General features: G+C 40.0%; 1 protein-coding gene across 3 annotated transcripts in view; it reads right to left on the minus strand.

Annotated features, from left to right (window-relative positions):
• Window positions 1-20869, minus strand: part of LOC140464913 (CUB and sushi domain-containing protein 1-like) — a 2358623-nt gene that overhangs the window by 418264 nt on the left and 1919490 nt on the right. For all 3 annotated transcript variants that reach the window (XM_072560545.1, XM_072560536.1, XM_072560527.1), the window contains exons 25-26: window positions 15804-15930; window positions 7307-7509 (exon numbers count right to left, since the gene is read on the minus strand). In XM_072560545.1, the coding sequence (XP_072416646.1) occupies window positions 7307-7509; window positions 15804-15930 (330 nt within the window). The remainder of the gene's footprint in view (window positions 1-7306; window positions 7510-15803; window positions 15931-20869) is intronic.

Here is a 20869-nt window from a genome sequence, read left to right on the forward strand (position 1 = left end):
TCTCTTATTGAATTAGGATGACCTGATGTTGGCTTTGGCTGTGAAATGTTCCCTTCTTTCATTTGAGCATGTTCAGATTTATGGAAACAAAATCTTGTATTTTTGAAAGCCGGTATCCTGTATATTGTTTCAAGAAGAAACAAGTACTGCAAGCATTGTGGGTGGCACGGTGGTACAGTGGTTAGCACTGCTGCCTCACAGCACCAAGGACCTGGGTTCAATTCCAGTCTTGGGTGACTGTCTGTGTGGAGTTTGTATGTTCTCTCCGTGCCAGTGTGGGCTCCCACCTGGCTATCCAGTTTCCTCTCACAGTTGAAGGATGGTGGATTAGTCATGATAAATGTGGGATTGGTGGGGTGAGGTGTGTTTAGGTGAGTCGCTCTTCAGAGGGTCGGTACCGACTCAATGGACTGAATTAACTCTTTCTGCACTGTAGGGATTCTATGAATGAAGATTGAATAGTCATTTCTGCACATTTTTAAATATCTTTTGAATTCCAGTTTAAATTTCAGAGAAGCAACTTACGGACCATGTTAGCCTTCCCTTATTAACCAGAAATAAGTGCAGAAATTGTGTAAATGACTTACAAACATTTCCCTGTAATGTCTGTATCTTTTTATTTTGAAGCTGTCAGTCAATAAACTGGTTCAGAAAGTTATTAGGTTTGCTATTTTCTTTGCTTTTACCTTCACCACATTTATAAGGGTAAAGTTTAATCACCTAACCAAGCATCTAATCAAGCGCCTAACCATCACTGGAAATATTCAATAGTATCCAACTTCTATAGACACATGGGAGTCATACTTGAAAGGAGCATGATGCAGAGACTGGGCAAGCACACAGCCTGACCTGCATCATACTACTTTGTGGATCTCCTATTGGAAACACGGGAACGATTAATATATTTAGCAGTATCTTATTAAATTTATGTTTTCTCTCCAATGAGATCAAAGAAATTAAAGCAATTCCCTTCAATAAAGGACTATACAATCTTATTTACACGAGAGGCAATGTTCTATTAGTTTAGACAGATTCAAATTGTAGTGGTTTATTTTGATCAGCAAAGTTTTTTCCCTTAATATTTAGTTATTCTTCCCATCAGACTGGAAGCAATAATCTGATTTTAAATTTGCAAAACATGAAAGACGCTGCAGCACTGGTATCTGATGAACTGAGGCAGTCAAGGGCATATTAACACTGACCTGTAAAGTCAGCTTCACACCCATGCCAGCAGGTGGAATTCTCTTTGTTGAGTTTGATCTGAAAACAATTTGGCTGACCAGAGCTCAACTGCAGTGGTTCTCACGAAATAGCACAACCCTGTTTTGGCATGATTCAATGTGATTTGACAGTACAAACTTCTCCTGAAATTTAGCAAAATCAATATGATGGAGGAATATCAATTGCAGAAACCTCACTAGCTTGAAAGTTTTTAAAAAACACAAGAATAACCTTGCGCTCAATACAATAACAAGTTCACTTTATAAGCCAGAACAGTGACGAGCTGTGTCTCTTATTCACAATCTAAATTACATAAGGAGCAAAATTTGACCGAGACTCAGCTTCCTGAGTTTTCATAAGCAGATGAGACTAGATTTTAACATTTGTAAAGGCTGCAGTCAAATGTTAGAACCTGTGGATGTTCATTGAGTGAAAGGTAATCATTTGTCCAATCTGTCAAAAAAAATTGGCTTGGATTTTCCAATGGCCAGAGAGAGAGAGAGAGAGAGAGAATCATTATTCCAGTGTAGATTGAATTTGCCCACTGGAATCCTATAGAATCCCCAAAGTAGCAGATTCTTTGGGAATTACTCAATAAATTTAAGATTTCATGGGCAACTGTCCTCTGATGAGAATGATGAAAGCATCCATTTAAACTGGAGAATTTGGAAAATTCAGTGTCTGTGTAGTAATTAAGAAACATCAGATTGTTAGCAACCTCAACCAGTCTAACACCAATATAGCAATAAAACTGATTGACAAATTACACCTCTCTCTGATCCTGAGTTGACAGCCCTTTTCCCCAAAACTTGACACCTTTGCGGCACACCCCACCCATCCAAAATTATCCCTTGAACCTGACATTCCCCTCTTCCAGGTTTCAGGTTCCAACATCTCCTGTTACCAGGCAAAAGAAAACCCATCCAAAACTCCTGGAACCTGACACCCTGCAACGTTATCCCACTCCTCTATGCTCAACATCATCTCCCCTACTACCAGACACAACTCTCTCCCTGAAGACCCAACCAGCCCCATCTCCCTGGAAAATGACTCCTCCCTTCCTTTTGAGTCTTGACATTCTCTGCCCATCCCACAGGCCCCTATACTACAGCCCTCCCACCTACCTAGGCTGACACCACACCCCATCCATCCAACCAGAGGTAACACCACACCTCATCCACTCCAGCAAAGCCAATACTATCCCCCACTCACCCACCTGGATTAGACACATTCTCACCTTTTCCCCATGGGGCATCGGTACTCCCGACCATAAGGACTGAAGGCTCCACCCCTACCCCACCTTTAACACTCTGTTAACTACTTTGCCCATTAACACCCTGTGCATGGGTATCCTTCCAACATGGTACTCTACACAGTTGGCATCCTATCCCCTTATCCACCTGGCATCCAATTTCTGCCCATTTCACACCATGATGTTATATTTACTTCAGAAATTTAGTCCTTTTTAGGAGCTATCAATCACATCTTCAGATCACATAGCACAGCTCCTATGGCAGTGAAAAGAGGACATGGTTTGACTTCCCCCAACTACCATACACTCCGAGGGTTCTGTCAGATTTCAAGTATTGCTCTGTGATTTGGAAGAAACCCTGATTGGAATCTCCTGTCAGGAATGTGGAGGTCTGCCTTAAAAGTGAAGGTACTGCATGGCAATCTGTGTATGACTGACACTCCTTTGAAAACCTGGCCCTTTTCGCCTAGAGGTTTCTTGTGAAAAGTGACAGGACTGGACTTCCACCCATTGCGACCATGAAATATTTTCCTTGGTTCAAAATCAATTTTAGCAGACTCGAAACTCAACTCTACCAGTGTTAATGAAGACAATATCATGCGAGATGGGACAACTGTTCCAAAGTTCAGAAACCCTCTAAGCACACAAGGAAGTTCAATAGGCTTCTGGAAATACCTGTCTAAACAAATGCATGCAGAATGGACTGGATTAAAAGGGGCTAAATTAAGTTTCTTTACCTCCATTCAGGAACTCCTACTCATCTTTATCTCTGCTGAAGATAGGATAACATCGAAAAATGTTTCTTCAGTGTCAAGGCCTTCTGCTATATAGTGAACTGAATATTCAAAGTGGGAAAACAATAATCAGATGACACCAGTGATTATGGGGATGAGGGGAGGAGAAGAAGGAGGAAGGAAAATCTTGGAAGCTCATTAGGTTTTCTTTCTTTTCACAGTATAATGAGACCAGCTAAAAATTGGGAAATTCTGCTGTGCTGCAGCTCTCAGTTACTGTGCAGTAGACCTTTAAGAGACATGTACACAATGTCATCACTGTATCACAGTATAAAGGCCACCAACTTCATCCTAACTAGGGCTACCTGAACCAAGAATGTAGGAAAAGTGGCTTGTCAGTAAGAAATTCAAACTAACCATTGCTCAAGAAGCAGTGTAAAAGTCATCTTCAAGTTCATATTTTAGCAGAAATTTAGTATTTTGTCATCTGCACCAGCAGCAATTGTTTCCTTAATTCACAAATTTTCACTCAAAGGGGAATTTTTCTGTTTCGACAGTGAAGAGAGAGAGGAAGAAAGTCTGAGTGTGGTCTCCAGCAGGAATAGAGCTGTAGAGTGTGCGAGATGTGTGTTTAACTGTTTTTGACATTCCTGCTCTTTTTCAATAAGTTAAGGAAGATCACTGTCCAGATTCCTATTGACTAAAGTGCAACATAATGATTTTACCGATGTATAGAGTGTTTGCCCAAGCTGCTACCAGCCAGTCTGAATCCTCCAATTGAAATGACTGAAATACTTCCTTCATCATGATAGTTTTATGGTGAATGGTCGGGCCTGAAGGAATGTAGTGGAACAGAGGGATCTTGGAGTTCAGGTTTACAGTTCTCTGAAAGCAGAGTCACAGATAGACAGGGCATTGAGAAAGGCTTTTGGCACACTGGCCTTCATCAGTCAGGGCATTGAGAACAGAAGTTAGGAAGTTATATTGAGTTTGTACAGGATGTTGGTGAGGCCGCACTTGGAGCATTGTGTTCAGTTTTGGTCACCTTGTTATTGGAAGTATGTTATTCAACTAGAAATAGTGCAGAGGAAATTTACAAGGATGTTGCCTGGACTCAATGGTCTGACTTATAAGGATAGGTTGGACGAGCTAGGACATTTTTCTTTACAGCATAGGAGACTTGGGGGTGGAGGGGCGCTTACCGAGGTGTATAAGATCATAATCATGAGAGGCATGGATAGGGTGAATGCACTCAATCTTTTTCCCAGGGTTTGGGGATCAAGGACTCGAGGGCATGAGTTTGAGGTTAGAGTGGAAAGAATAAGAGGGAATGTGAGGGGCAACTTTTTTACACAGAGAGTGGTACATGTATGGAATGAGCTGCCAGTGGAAGTGGTTGAGGTGGGTACATTAACAATAATTAAAAGGTATTTGGACAAATACACAGATAGAAAAGGTTTAGAAGAGTATGGGCCAAGTGCAGGGAAATGGAGTTAGTGTGGACAGACATTTTGGCCTTCATGGAGCAGTTTGAGCCAAAGGGCCTTTTGGTGTGCTGTGGGACTCTATGATTCTATCATACAAACAGTCTCAACATTTTTCATAAAATGAAAAGTTTAACATGATGGACGTTTCAAACAATTATTTTAGATGTTTATTGGAGCCATTCACCAAATCCGAAGATAATGAGATAAGACTCAAGCTACAGCTGCTTCTTACACTACTTCTGAAGCTGACTTCACACTGAATTCATAACTGCTGAACAATAAATGGATTTTCATAACACCATCTACAAGGCACAAGACAGATGTGATGGAATAGTCCCCAGATGTCCCTGGATGAGTGCAACTCTAAAAAAACTCAACAAGCTTGACATCATCCAGGATAAGGTGAAAGTGAGGACTGCAGATGCTGGAGATTAAAGTTGAGAGCATGGTGCTGGAAAAGCAAAGCAGATCAGGCAGCATTCGAGAAGCAGGAAAATCGACAATTTGGGTAAAAGCCCGAATGATGAAGGACTTTTGCCTGAAACGTTGATTTTCCTGCTCCTTGGATGCTGCCTGACCTGCTGTGCTTTTCCAGCACCACGCTCTCGACCCCTACCAACCAGGATAAAGCAACCTATTTGTTTGGCACTACATCTACAAGTGTTCACTCCATCCACCAACAATGCTCAGTAGCAACAGTGTGTACTGTCTACAATACGCATTGCACAAATTTACCACAGACTCTCAGGTAACACCTTCCACACACATGTCCACTTCCATCTAGAAGGGTAAGGACAGCAGGTACATGGGAACATGACTACCTGCAAATTCCCTCCAAGTCGTTCACCATGCTGCTTGGAAATAAATCACAGTTCCTTCGCTGCCACTGGGTGAAAATCCTTAGAATTCCATCCCTAACAGCATTGTGGGTCTACCTTCAGCGCATTGACTCCAGTGGTTTAAGAAGTCAGCTCATCACCAATTTCTTAGTCGCAATTAGGGATAGGCATTAAATGCTACTAGTCAGTGACATCCACATCACACAAGTGAATTAATCACAAACAATAAGGCATCAAGAGCCCTATTTAATATTTTATTCTCTGTACAAAATGCTGTTATATTTGCCACATCACAACAGTCACCATAAATTGCTAAATTTGAAACACCTCACACTTTAGGAACAGAATTTAGCATTCTTCCCCTCAAATTTAATGTCTGATTCAATCAGATCATTACTGACCCACATCTTCTCTATCCACCTACTTTACTTCCATAGCTTTTAATACCTTTCATTAAAGTCCATTAATCTCAAAGTTAAAATGTTCAATTGACCTAGCATCAAGATCCTTTTTAGTTGAAACAGGTTCAGGTTGCCGCGAAACATGGTGTGAAAAATTGTTCCTTGGTACCATCTCTGAACAACTTCAGTCTAATCTTACATTATTTCTGTTTGTTCTAGATTCCTTTTCACTGGAACAAACAGTTTCTCTCTTTCTACCTGATCAACTTTTAACCATATTAAACACCTTAGTGACATTATACTGTATGCATGTGGAAGTCCGGTTTTCAGGCTTTGCTTTCAGCAAAAAGGAGGACAACCTGCCTGTGCAGAGACAGCAAAGGGTGGTGAGTAAGTGGAGGCAGCCAAGATGGGCGTGGAGTTGGGATTGGAAGGCAGTGGGATGCGGGAGCAACTGGAGTCTGTGGCAGCTAACAACATGGTACTAGAACAGGAAAGGTCAGAACCTCTGCCTATTCTGTCTGGCTGGAAGCAGCTCCTTTCCTCCAGGATTGCTTATGGAGTTCAAGAGATCCACTATTGGATGACAGACTGGACACAGGTTGTAAGAGGAACAGTGAGTATTGCAGAGTGTTTCCATTCATATTTTACTTCAAGTATCTTTTTTTCTTGTTCCAGTTCCTCATTGCCAATCCAGATCCAAGGCTTTATTTTGTATTATTCAGGACTCCAGTTGTGTGATGCACGTTGTATTTCCATTGTTCTACTTCAACTTGAACCTCCAAATCAAAAATCAGTCATATTTTTTGTTCTGCAGCTTGAAAAAATAAATGTTGCTCGACTATATCACAAGAAAAGGTTGATTATAGACACAGGGTTAATTAAGGATTCTTTATTAAGAGTCAGGAATCACTTTTCCCCTAATATTGACTATGTACAGTAGGTCACATATTATTCCTCCATACTCAATACATGCCCTCATATTTTTAATAATTTTAACCTAAGAAGAATTTATTGAATCTGTGCAGCACTCTATTCTGAAGTGTAATATTTAGACTGAATACAACACTCTGAATAGAGTTTTCCCAGAGTTTTGTATAATTTTAAAAAATTCTAACATTCACTTTCCCAGCCTCCTTGAGGTAATGATTAACATTTCATGAGTCTTTACAATGCCCTTTGAAATTTTCTAAGAATGTGAAAGACATTTTATAAAATAAAAAATCCTTTGTTGCTACTTCCACTTGAAGGACTTTGAAATGATTCACACATTCTGGAATGTTTTGTTCCAAATTCAAGCATTATAACATTAAGTAGCTTTGAACGTCTCGACAGTGGAATCCAATTTTGGGAAGGAGATGATGTCACTTACTTGAGAACTGTATGGAGAAGCCTGACTTGCTGATGAAGAAGTCAGTGTCAAACTGAAGTGTTATGGAGTTAAATGTGCTGTAGACATCATCAGGCAGTGAGGAACCACTCCACTCCTTCAGCAGCATATCACTTTCTACTGGTCCATCCCACACTTTCAGGATGTCATGTGATGCCTCAGTGTCAAAGACAATAAAATGAAGGCTGCAATAAAAAAGTTTAAAAAAAGATGATTTTCTCATCAGTTCACCTTATTAAAATAAATATTCAGTTTTAAATCCCATTGTTGAAGTTATAAACCTGATTTGAAATCTCAGTGAACTATTTTTATGTTTGATAACTTTGCTCATTTTTAGCTTTGCAAGGTTACAACTGTGGAAAAAGTCAATCCATTTTATCACCAATGGCTGAAATCTTCCAACCTCCTGGTCCTGCAAAAGTCCTGATGCACAGATATATGTAAGTAATACCTGGCAGGTTTAAATTTCTGATGGGCTGATTGTGTTGCTCAGGATTGTCTGTATGTCTCCTGAGCCTGTATGTCTCCTGTGCCACCATGTCGCCAATGCCAATTTCTTCTTAAAGGTTGTAAGGTTTTCTGCCCTACCACCCTCCCTGGTAATGCATTCTAGATTCCCACTACCTGCTGAGTAAAAATGTCTTTTTTCCAAAGTTCCCTCTGAATCTCCTGCCCCTTACCTTAAAACTATACCCTCTCATGAACTGACCCCTCAATCAAGCGGAACAGATGCTCTTTATTAACTCCGTCCATTCCTTTCATAATCTTGTACTCCTCAATCATGTCCCACTTCAACCCCCTCTGCTGTAAAGAAAACAATCCAAGCCTATCTAATCTCTCCTTACAGGTCAATTTCTCATCCCAGGCAACAACATTCTCTGTACCCAAATGTAGAAGTGCCTGGCAAATCAAATCACATGAGGTGATTTGCTCTCTATACTTGCACCTATATGTCTCAGCTGAAAATACCTCATTTTGACAGATGATTAATTGAGGCAGGCATTCTGATTCTCAAGAAAACAGATCTCATAGCATCAATGGATCATAATATTTTTCAAGAATTTCTAAGGATATTTGAGACTTTTTGTCACTGTTTGTAACTGTTACATTAGTGGTAAATAACAGACTACTGAAGTTTAATTTCTCCCATCTCACTGTTGTACTTGAACACTTTCAGGAATGCAGTATTTTTTGTCAGAAGGGAAGAAATATTAACCTAAATTAGCAGCAGCAAACAGCTGACCACAGATTTGGGCAAGCTTTCAGAGAACCTGTGTGGAATAACCAAAAACATCTGCTCTAAATGTATGAGTTTATGTCAAAAATTGAAATGAGACAGCCTTTATTCTTCCTGTACCAGACACTCTCGACTTTAAACTTATTACCTGTGGTTGAGAGAGTGTTTGATGTTGCATCTATATTTTTTTCTCAAGCTTAATAGGTAATAAAATTCACCTCTATCTTACTAACCAAACATTTGGTAATTAACTCCTTTTTTATAGCTAAATAAATTTTCGTGAAAAGTGAGCGCTACATATTTTGGAAAAAAACATGTTTTATGACTATCTGAGAGGGGATTAGAAAGAGGGAGAACGATTTCCCTTCCTCATCCAGGTGTAACACCAAATATAATTATTCTATCTTAATCCTCCTTACAACCTTAAGTATCATCATTGTCTTCTTCCTCTTAGATCCACTCCAATATGCACAGATTAATGAGCTGACCTTTGATAATTGGTTAAAGCAACAGTCATAGAGTCATTAAGAAATACAGCACAGAAACAGACCCTTCTGTCCAACTCGTCCATGCCGACTAGATATCTGAACCTAATCTAGTCCCAGTTGCCAGTACTTGGTCCATATCCCTCTAAACCTTTCCTATTCACAAACCCATCAAGATGCCTTTTAAATGCTGTAATTGTACGAGCCTCCAACACTTCCTCTGACAACTCATTCCACACACACACCACCCTCTCTTTGCGAAAAAGTTGCCCCTTATGTCCTTTTTATGTCTTTCCCCACTCACCCTAAACTTATGTCCTCTAGTTCTGGACTCCCCACCTAGGGAAAAGACTTTGTCTCATAATGTTATCTAAAAGATCACCCCTCAATTGTCTGATTCAGTGTTAGGAAATCTGCATCTACTCATTCAATTACAGCAAACTTTGTTTTAACAGGCACTCTTGATAAATAGGCAAAACTTATATAGCTGAAATAGCAGAAGTTTACTGTATCGCAATCTCCACAATATCAGAGTAATCAGTTGAGGGGGTGAGTAAGAAGATCACTCTGCCAGTAAGTTTTATTGAAGGCAAAGTTACATTATAATTGAAGTCATTTATGCCATAAATAAGCTAGAACAGTGACGTCTATATTGCCTACATTACGCTTTGATTACTTAGTGTGTTTATTACATTGATTATGCAGACCTCTTGATCAACCTGAATATTTGATCAAAGGCACAGTCCTGGTCCCATAAGTGCTAGTTGATAAAATATTTGCTGATTACCTTAGTATGCCTAAACTGCATTCTAATCAGAATCTCTAGGTATGAATAACTCAGAATTTATTTTTTAAAAACTGCTGTCATCCAAAACTAATTATCATATAAAGAGACACCAAAAACATTTCAAAACAAAACTCCTAGATTTGAGAATTGAAATGATTGCCATTTACTATCAGTATTAACCAATAAGTGCAGCCAAATGGAAAGAAGATGTGTTGGTGGAGAAAGGGTCACAATATACATTTTATCAACAAGTATGAAGGCTTGATTCAGTTGCAATCAGAACATTAGTATATATTTTCCGAGCTGTTTACACCCTTTGTAGGCCATGACATTGATAGTTGTAGAACAAAGAGAGCAGGAGATGTGTTTAATACCTCAGCCTCCCAAGACCATTTTTGCTCCATTTACAAGAAGGATCATTGTCAAGAGACAATATCTATTTCAGATCATGAAGGTGTCCTGCAGTTAGATATGAGGTATCTGAAAACCTAATTTTCTTTTTAAATCTGCTTCTTATTTTCAAAGTAACTTGTAAGCAGTCAAAAAATCTATTTAAAGCAGGTATTAAACTGTACATCAAAACCAAGTATTTCTTCTGTCCTTGGTTAAATACTTTATTTGAAAAGCAATGGTCCTGTCTTTGTTACGCGGCAAACTAAAGAAAGCACATGTGTATTCAGTTGATTATTTTAAGTTACTAAATGCAAGAGCAATGAAAAGTAAAGGACTTCACAGACTTTGCACTCTGATAGTTTAAAATGCTGTGTGAAATATTGTACAAAGTTAAAAATCACACAACATCAGGTTATAGTCCAACAGGTTTAATTGGAAGCACACTATCTTTTGGAGCGACGCTCCTTCATCAGGTGATTGTCACCTGATGAAGGAGCGTCGCTCCGAAAGCTAGTGTGCTTCCAATTAAACCAGTTGGACTATAACCTGGTGTTGTGTGATTTTTAACTTTGTATACCCAAGTCCAACACCGGCATCTCCAAATCATGAAATATTGTAGGTAGAGATTAGGGAACACAACACATCCCTTCACTTCTAGCATCTGATGTTCAATTTAGTGCATGCTGTTAGGATTAAATGCCCCTCACTGCTCTGGATGTAAATATCTTAATTAGAATAAGGCTCAAAACAGAAGAACCTGAAACCTGGACCTAATTCAGTTCCCTCAGCATCTCCAGAAAGCAACATAATCAGCTGCAAGAGTGGGTATGAGCTGATATAAAACTCGCAGAGTGGTTCAGGGAACTTTGCTGGTCTGCACACAACAAACAACCTCACTGGCCTGTGGTCAATCACTTCAACCTCCCCCTCACACTCCCCCAAGGCAGTGTGGAGGAACAGAGGGATCTTGGTGTGCAAGTACATAGATCCCTCGAAGTTGCTACCCAAGTGGATAGGGTTGTTAAGAAAGCGAATGGTGTTTTGGCTTTCATTAACAGGGGGACTGGGTTTAAGAGCTGCAAGGTTTTGCTACAGCTCTACAAGTCAGTGATGAGAGCACACTTGGAGTATTGTATCCAGTTCTGGTTGCCATACTATAGGAAATTTATAGAGGCTTTGGAGAGGGTGCAAAGAAGGTTTACCAGGATGCCGCCTGGACTGGAGGGCTTGCCTTATGAAGAGAGGTTGAATATGCTTGGACTTTCCTCTCTGGAGAGAAGGAGGAAGAGAGGTGACCTGATTGAGGTCTACAAGATAATGACTGGAATGGATAGAGTCAATAGCCAGAGATTTTTCCCCAGGGCAGGACTGACTGGTATGAGGGGTCATAGTTCGGATATTAGGAGAAAGGTATAGAGGGAACATCAGAGGAAGGTTCTTTAAGCAGAGAGTTGTGAATGCATGGAATGCGTTGCCAGCGGTGGTGGTGGAAGCAGAGTCATTAGGGACATTTAAGCATCTGCTGGACATGCACATGGATAGCAGTGATTTGAGGGGTGCGTAGGTTAAGTTATTTTATTTTACATTAGGATTAACCCTTGGCACAACATCGTGGGCCAAAGGGCCTGTTCTGTGCTGTACTTTTCTATGTGGTATGCTCTAAGGACGTACGAATCCTGACCCTCCTCTACCACCAAATCAAAGCCACTCACCAACTGGAGAAAGAACACCTCATACTCTGCTTCAAACCCTACAACCACATGACATCAACATTGACTTCACCAGTTTCCATATCTCCCCTCCTTCACCTCATCCCAGATCCAACATTCCAACTCATCACCACCCTCTTGACCTGACCTACCTGTCGATCCCCCCCACCTATCCGCTCTATCCTCCCCACCGACCTATCACAACTCACCCCCCACCTGCATCCACCTATCGCCATCCCAGCTACCTTCACCCCAGTCCCACCCCCCACCCCCCGTTTATCACTCCCTTCCACATTCCTGATGAAGGGCTTATGCCTGAAACATTGACCCTCCTGCTCCTCAGCTGCTGCCTGACTTGCTGTGCTTTTTCCAGCATTTCGCTTTTCATATCTCCAGCATGCAGTCCTCACTTTCTTCTGATTTAAAGACTGCATTCTCAGGACTTGCCTGAATGCAACATGAGATTGGCTGAAGAGCAGTGTTTCAGGAAACTCTAGATTAGCAAAATTACAGTGAACAATTTGTGCTAATCCTGATGGTGCCACCATTGGTCAATGTAACAATCTCAATTTTATACACTTGTGTTTTTAAGAGTCGGGGGTGGGGCATGTGAACGTTAGGGTCTTTTGAAGTGTCATTGAACTCACTTTCCACAAATGATGTAGATGCATGAGAGATTGAGTATATATATAAAGTAACATCCTCACTAAGCAGCAGTAACACAGAGCATAACATAATTCAATCTTCTGGCCATTAATAAATAAATACCTGGACTCATGTGGCCTTTTGAGTCTCTAAAGAAAAATGTTAGACCCACATAAACAAAGAACTTTAAATCTTCAATGTTGTGCTGTTCTGAGACCATGAATACAAAATGTTTCATGAAGTTTATGCTAATTGTCCATACTCATCTAATTTGGAAAGTTGGACTAAATGCATGTTTGGCTTCTGGAGCACAAAGTCCCAATTTCATCCCTGATTAATAAGACTATTTTGCAGCCAGAGAGAGGATCAGAATGGTGGTGCTGTGAGATCATCAGTAACCACCAGGATCATACACAGACTTTTAAGTGACATCTTGCAACAGTATGTCAAGTAGCTGAGTAGATTAAGAGCTACATTATTAAAAACCCTCAACATTCACAGATATTCTCTTGGGTCATTGCCATGTTCTCTATGCTCTGCACATTACACTGAATAAAGGTACAAAAAAGGATGCAACAAACAGAACACGGAGTGAGTGGTAGCAGAACAAGGAGGCAACACAACTGAGAAGAAAGCCTCCAGACCATGAATGTAGCTCTGACATATTAGATAAAATGTCATTTTAACTTGGACCCTGAGCTGTCTACTTGAACGATCCCTCTGTTAATATAAATCAAAGATAATGACTCAAAATTCCTTCAGAAATCTATACTCCATTCCTCACCTTTACTGAGGTGCTGCACTAATGCGTACATTCATAAAGGTACTCTCAGCACAAACAAGTGCAGAAAATCTTTTTGAATAAATTGAATAATGTATGGCCTCTACATGATTTAATATGGTGCTTCCTGTATGTGTTGATATAAATTTGCTACCTAAACTTCCAACCACAAACCCCTTCTAAGCAGATGCCTGCTAGCTAGCTAGAGGATTTTGCTGGCAGCCTGCTGGGTTTGTGGTGATCTCACTTATACATACAATGGGAAGGCTCTGCAGGTAAGACAGCCATTTCTGGACTGCAATGCGTGATGGCTGCTTCTACCCACCTCCTCGGCTCCTCAAAGGGAGGAACAAGACGGGGGCGGTGACAATAAGTTCTTTGGATTGTGTGCCTCCAGACTTAATTGTTTGCATAAAAGCTTGTCGTGTCTGCTATTTTAAACTGGTTTTTCTCATTCATCTAATTCTATGACAGATTTTCTGAATAAAAGTAGCATTTTTTTCTGTCAAAACAACTTTTTTTTGAAACCTGAAGTTTACAGCTACTTAAGAGGATTAAGGTTTGATGGTGAATTTCATTGTTGTGTGGGAAATACAGTCCCTGTCTTTGCCCACAAACTGAAAGCAGCAGAATGATGAAGAGAACAAGATGTCTTCTTTGTTCAAACTTTTCTGCATCCTATTGTTTACATTAAATTAGTTGAACCAGCTCAGCTTTCTACAAAGTACAGCAGTGTATGTTTGACTATAAAGGCTTTTGTAAGTCAAAAAAAGTGCTGGTATACAGAGGAGTTGTTGACACCACATGTCTGCACTGCAGTAAGTCTCAGACTATAAATTAGCAACACAGAGCACTTGAGAAATACCTCCATCACATTCTCTGACTTCAATGGGACAAACAAATACTAGCGTCCGCTCAAAGCCAACTCTGTAAGCAGTCATGCAAAACCTCACAAACATCAACAACAATGGATTGGATATTGTGTCTGGATAGCTGAAAAGAGTCTCCCCTGCTATGTCATGTTTCTTCACCTCGTTAATGGCCAGTGTTCCAGCTAGGACCAAGAGAAAAGTACAGAGTCACTCTGAAGCTTACTGCAAAATAGTGACAAACTGTCCACCAAGTTGCATCATGCTGAGAGTTCAAATGTCTTAATGATGGGAAAGAGAAGAAAAGGTAGCAAGTCCTTCAATCTGGGTACTGTTACATATGCCAAAGATCTGTGAGTCGGGAAGCAGCCTATTCACCTGCATAAACACCAGATGCAGCAACTGTCCCTCCTGAGTACATGTCTTCCTAGAATCAAGGTTGAGCTGGCCATCACCAAATAGTGAACCAATAATAATTCCCAGGTTACTCCTGTTTTTTAGAACAAGATATTTGGCACAGTGCATTGGAAGCTAATTAAATTAGTTAGTACAATAATAACTCGGGCAATGTACGCAAAACAATTCATAATTTATGCCATCAATATGAAAGGTTGAGATAATTAATTCAGGATGAAAACTGTAAAATTTAGAAGTTGGAAAATTGAGCTAAAATACAATAAATTAATATGGTTTGGCCATATTGAGACACATTTAAACAATTTAAACAGCATTGATATTTATCATTGTAAATTTTTCACTTATTCTTTGGGAGTAACAGAGACAGTCCCACAACATGTGTGACAGGACACACAAAAGCAGATTATTCAATCATCACAAACAGTACTATGGTAAGTGCAAATATCTGTTGCTGTGTTTCTATGTTACAAAAGCAATTACATTTCCCTTGGTGTTCCCTGAACTGTAATGCACTTTCATACATCCTGCAGTTGTAAAATCCACTATATATACACACATCAATTTCTTTCTTTTCTCATTCTATGTCATTGGCGCAATTACTTCACTGCCTATTTGCACTTGCCCACTCCCCTATCCTGCCACCCTTTACACAAATAGGGTTCCATTTCTATAGCAAGTAGAAACTAACACATTGAAGTTTGCATTTATAACACTGGCACTTCATTTTACATTTTTTCACAGAATACACAGCAGCACAGTGGCTCAGTGGTTAGCACTGCTGCCTCACAACACCAGCGTACCAGGTTCAATTACAGCCTTGGGTGACTGTCTGCGTGGAGTGTGCACATTCTCCCCGTGTCTGCGTGGGTTTCCTCCGGGTGCTCCGGTTTCCTCCCACAGTCCAAAGATGTGCAGATCAGGTGAATTGGCCATGCTAAATTTCCCTATGATGTTAGGTCAATTAGTCAGAGGAAAATGGGTCTGGGTGGGTTACTCTTCAGAGGGTAGGTGCGGACTGGTTGGGCCAAAGGGCCTGTTTCCACACTGTAGGGAATCTAATCTACACAGGAGAAAGCGGGATACTTTTATGAATTGGATTATGCCTCTTTTCCCATATAGGACAGTTGTAACACAATGCAAGAGGAGGAGGGCATACCTGACAGTTTTTCCTGGATCAGCTTCTATAATCCAAGTACAGTGGATGTTGTGATCATATGGTGCTGGGTAGCCAGGAGACAGAATCCTCCCAGCAGTAGCACTTTTGAAGTGGCCTCCACACTCAGCTGAAAAAAAAACATACAGATGAACACAATTTGGTTGTTACATTCTTTGTTGTTTCTGGCAGCCAATTAAAAGGCAAAGTTAAAAATCACACAACACCAGGTTATAGTCCAACAGGTTTATTTGGAAGCACTAGCTTTCGGAACACTGCTCCTTCATCAGGTGGTTGTCCGCTCCGAAAGCTAGTGCTCCCAAATAAACCTGTTGGACTTTAACCTGGTGTTGTGTGATTTTTAACTTTGTACACCCAAGTCCAACACCGGCATCTCCAAATTAAAATGCACATCTTGCTTCATGGAGATTTAATTTACCAAAGAAATGTAGACTCAATTAGCATAAACAAGAAAAAAAAACAAATTGACACAGCATCTTTAACGTAACTACACATCTCACTGTAACTCACAGGAACAAAATTAGACACTGCACCGTATCAAGGGATATTCAGGGACACAGGCAAATGTTTAGCCAAAGAGGTTGGCTTTAAGGGACTATGTCAAAACAAAGTGATCAATACTTTTTGCTGCCTTCCAGAAACATAATTCTATTCAGATGATGCTAGGGCAAATGTTTCTCTCCTACTTAAGCAAACTTTGATCTTAACACAACTGACAGTCCTTGCAGTGGTGTGCAATGGCAACTTTTTATGTGCATTTGAGTTTCAGATGGGTTCTGGAAACACCTGCAGGCACTCAAGTGATGTGCAAGTTTAGTGATATATGATTTCCTAAAGAGAAAAGGAATGGATCTTAAATTCGGTTGTAAATTTCAGGAAAACGTTGGGAGTTTGAATTCAGGTACTACATAGTTTACCATTTTAACTTACTGTGGTGGTAATATCAATCATTCTTAATCAAGCAGCAATTATACAAGAGTACTGGTGGGGTATAACGTACAATCAGTCGTCACTGGTCTCACTGCAGGTCATGTTGTCACAAATGTCACAGGTCTTCCCTCCTAATGGCCAACTTTCACATGGTGAAGACGATGTGTTGCATACCAATTTCATCAGAGGTATTGCCTGCTCTGTGTCACCATGTGGTGGGGACTGCCACATTGTCAGTATTGCTTTGATTATGATAAGTCCACCAATAATCCCAGGTGGACAGTCTCAAGTAATTAAGATATAATATTTGGTTGTTGTCTCATGTTTTTAGGACGTTTTAGCACAATCAGGGGAGAACATACTTCCTGTAGCCCAGTGACATCTGTGGCTAATTCCATTCTAATATCATGAAATTAATCACAGCCTCTTATTTAAGTGATTTCCCCTGGTTGAATTTTTTTTTCTTACAGTCAGCAATTAATCTTTGTATGGCCATGACATCTTCCACAGGCTGAGTTTTCCCTAGTCAATCAAGTAGTTGAACCACACCAGCAAATTGCAGGATGTTGAGGGCAAAACATGCATCCTTACTTAAGAGGTAGCTTTGTTGGTTGTGGACAATGCACACATAATCGAAAATTTGATATTCTTGGTGCTGTAGTAAGCTTGAACATTTCTTCCATGCTAGGTTTTAATCCACCTGCACAATGCATCTCCAAATCTAAAGGCTATCATGTCTGTTCCTACAGCCATGGTGTTAGGTTCAACAAGATAGGGACAGTTGCTCCTCTACTGAGCTTAAATTGCATGAGGTATCCATTAGAACATCTACGTTCAGTCATATTTAGTTGTGGTGGAGGTCCCATTTCCATTTGGAATCCCTTGAGTATCTTCTCCAAAGCAGAGATATCCTCAAATGCAGGCATATCTTCAAAATGAGATGGATGATTTTGTGGTTGGACTCACCATTGCATAAGCTTTTTTGGAACTGGTTCGGGTGGCACGGTGGCACAGTGGTTAGCACTGCTGCCTCACAGCGCCAGAGACCTGGGTTCAATTCCCGCCTCAGTCGACTGTGTGGAGTTTGCACATTCTCCCTGTGTCTGCGTGGGTTTCCTCCGGGTGCTCCGGTTTCCTCCCACAGTCCAAAGATGTGCAGGTTAGGTGAATTGGCCATGCTAAATTGCCCGCAGTGTTAGGTAAGGGGTAAATGTAGGGGTATGGGTGGGTTGTGCTTCGGCGGGTCGGTGTGGACTTGTTGGGCCGAAGGGCCTGTTTCCACACTGTAATGTAATGTAATCTAATCTAACCTAAGTACATCGCTTAGAAGTGACCCATTTTTTAATAGGTATAACACACTTTTGTTATAACTCGACACTGTCTTTGCTTGAGAGAGCTTTCTGTTCCACAATGCTGACACTGACTCTTAGCATCAGATGCTTTGCCTACTTTTTGTGCTTTTTTTGTCATGTGTCTGAACCTTGAGGTCAATAGGTTCTGTTTCTCTTCTTCAGCAAGATTATTCTTCTCTTCTGAGTTTGTCTATGCTTTTTCTTCTGGTCTCTGCTTGCAAGAAAATTTGGACGGGCTTTTCCACACTTTAATCTTCCTTGGATTGCAAAGTATCTGATAAAGACTGATCAAAAATTCTGACAACAATTCTGTCTCTTAAGAATTCTGAATGGAAGGTTCAGTGTTCACAGGTTTCAGCTAATCTGTAGACATCATCAATGAAATTGTCTTTGGATTCTGCTGTAAATTGAATTCAATTAGATTTTGCCTGCTTGAGAATTATTTGTGTTCTTTAGATAAAGCAATCGTCAAAAGCTTTAAAAACCCATTCAAAAGTTTTTGCATCTTTGTGCATTTTCTGGTGATTTATATAATTTATCAGAGGACCTATTGGCCATAATAGAGCATTGACATGTTCTGTTGCTGATTGACATTTAATTGTTGGCAGTTGGTATTTAATTTTGAAACAATTCTTTATCGTCAGAATGTTTTCTTTCCCCACAAATTTCAATGTTGTGCTTTGTTAGAATTGTCTCTGAAATTGAATCAGCAAGAATACAATATGTCTTTGACACTTCTCTTTAATGTAAAAACTTTCTAAACTTATTACTGTGGAAGTATTTTAATATGTAATTTCTATTTCATTTTAAATTTGATATTCTACATTCTACAGTTTTGTCTTCTTGTATTCAGCAGTGCAATTTCATTTTAAATTACTGGTAAGCTTTCCTTTATTTACTAGCATTTTCAATTCTGTATCTCAGTCAAACTGGAAGAGATTCTCCAGATAAAACTATAAGTTGTATTTACAGTCTGCTCTCTAGTGATTCAAAGTTTTAGAATCACTTTTGAGATTCTCTTAAATATTTCAAACTTGTAAATAGTACTTCTGCAATATTAGTATAACCTTTCCAGATTTAGGTATCAAATAGAGCTTCCTGCTCTTTGAACTAGCTGAAGGATTTCTGGGCATTTTGAAAAGAGGTTTGTGGCTTTTTCTGCTTTTGTTGTAATGAATTGTGCATTATTTCCCCAGAAGGAAAGATGCATTTGTGCTCTTTGTGCAATTAAAATATTCTAATATTTAAATAACATTTTTCTTGCTTCTGAATGCTTTTCCTGGTCTTAATCCTCTGCAGTAAACTTATGATATTTAAGTGCAGATCAGATATTCTCAACTTGGATTTAAAATTGTGACCGATTAAAATTTTGCAGTTGTATCACATTGGTGCCCATTGACAACTGCTACAATACTTTTTTTTCCATTAAGTGCTTGTGCTTTATTGTTCGCAGCCCTTTAGCCTGGGTTTTGCACCGTTCTGATACATTTTCTATCCTTTTCCCTTTGGGACTGCTGATGCCAATCTGATTGCATGTTGTCTGATTCCTCAGTCAGACCTTGCACCATATAATTGCCTAAGTGTGATGAAATGGAGCCCATGTTGGTTTTGTTCTAAGCATTGTTTCCACCCCAGGGCTGGTTTGTCTTTTGGCATCAGAGTACAGCTGCTAGCTGTTTCAGTTCCTACACGGAGAAAGTAAGGACTGCAGATGGTGGAGATCAGAGTGAAAGAGGGTGAGGCTCATTCCTGATGAAGGGCATATGCCTGAAATGTTGATTTTCCTGCTCCTCAGATGCTGCCTGACTGGCTGTGCTTTTCCAGCACCAAACTCTTCGACTCAGCTCCTACAAGCCTGAATTTGACTGATAGCCATTCAAACTCTTTCAGCGCCTGACTGACAAGTTGATCCTTTCTGAAATGTTTCTGCAAGTAAAGCAGCAACTCACTTTTTTGCAGAAATTTCTTTGTTCCTATCTCTTTGAATTCCTTATGGTTCTCATCACAGTTGGTTACTTTACTCAAATGTGTCCACCATCACAAACATATTATAATAGTGATGAAAAGACGTGACTACCAAGTACTGGCAGTTGGGATAGGGAGTTGCCACCAATCATTCTTTCTATGTTGGTCTAGGGTCTTTCTAGCAGTTTGGGGCAAAATATGTTTTATAAATAAGTCTCAGCAGAAGACATATTTATTTTGGATAACAAAATAATGTCTATTACATCTTAGCCGTGATGTGGAGGTGCCGGTGTTGGTCTGGTGTGAACAAAGTTAAAAATCACACAGCACCAGGTTATAGTCCAACAGGTTTATTTGGAAGTACAAGCTTTCAGAGCACTGCTCCTTCATCAGGTAGCTATCTAACAAAGGAGCAGCACTGTGAACGCTTGTACTTCAAAATAAACCTGTTGGACTATAACTTGGTTGTGTGTGATATTTAACTTTATTACATCTTAATACTATATACAGGTTACTTGATACTGATAAGAACATGAGGAGCCAAAGACATGCATATCTTCAACTTCACTGAATGCCCCATCTTCTGCCTAGTGGCTGTGTCATACATCAGGATGGGCAAAACCTTGGCTTGGCTCAGATTAACCCGATTGTCTATGTTGCCTTGTGTAACACAATCATATTCACTTGACATTTAATGGCACTTCTATTACTGAATTCCTCATTATCAATGCTCGCTGGTTACCAGTGACCAGAGGTTAAACTGTTTCAGATCTATAAGAGTCACTGGAGTGAAGAAAGGGT

This window comes from Chiloscyllium punctatum, chromosome 3 (genome assembly GCF_047496795.1).
Source record: "Chiloscyllium punctatum isolate Juve2018m chromosome 3, sChiPun1.3, whole genome shotgun sequence".
Classification (NCBI taxonomy): Eukaryota; Metazoa; Chordata; class Chondrichthyes; order Orectolobiformes; family Hemiscylliidae; genus Chiloscyllium; species Chiloscyllium punctatum.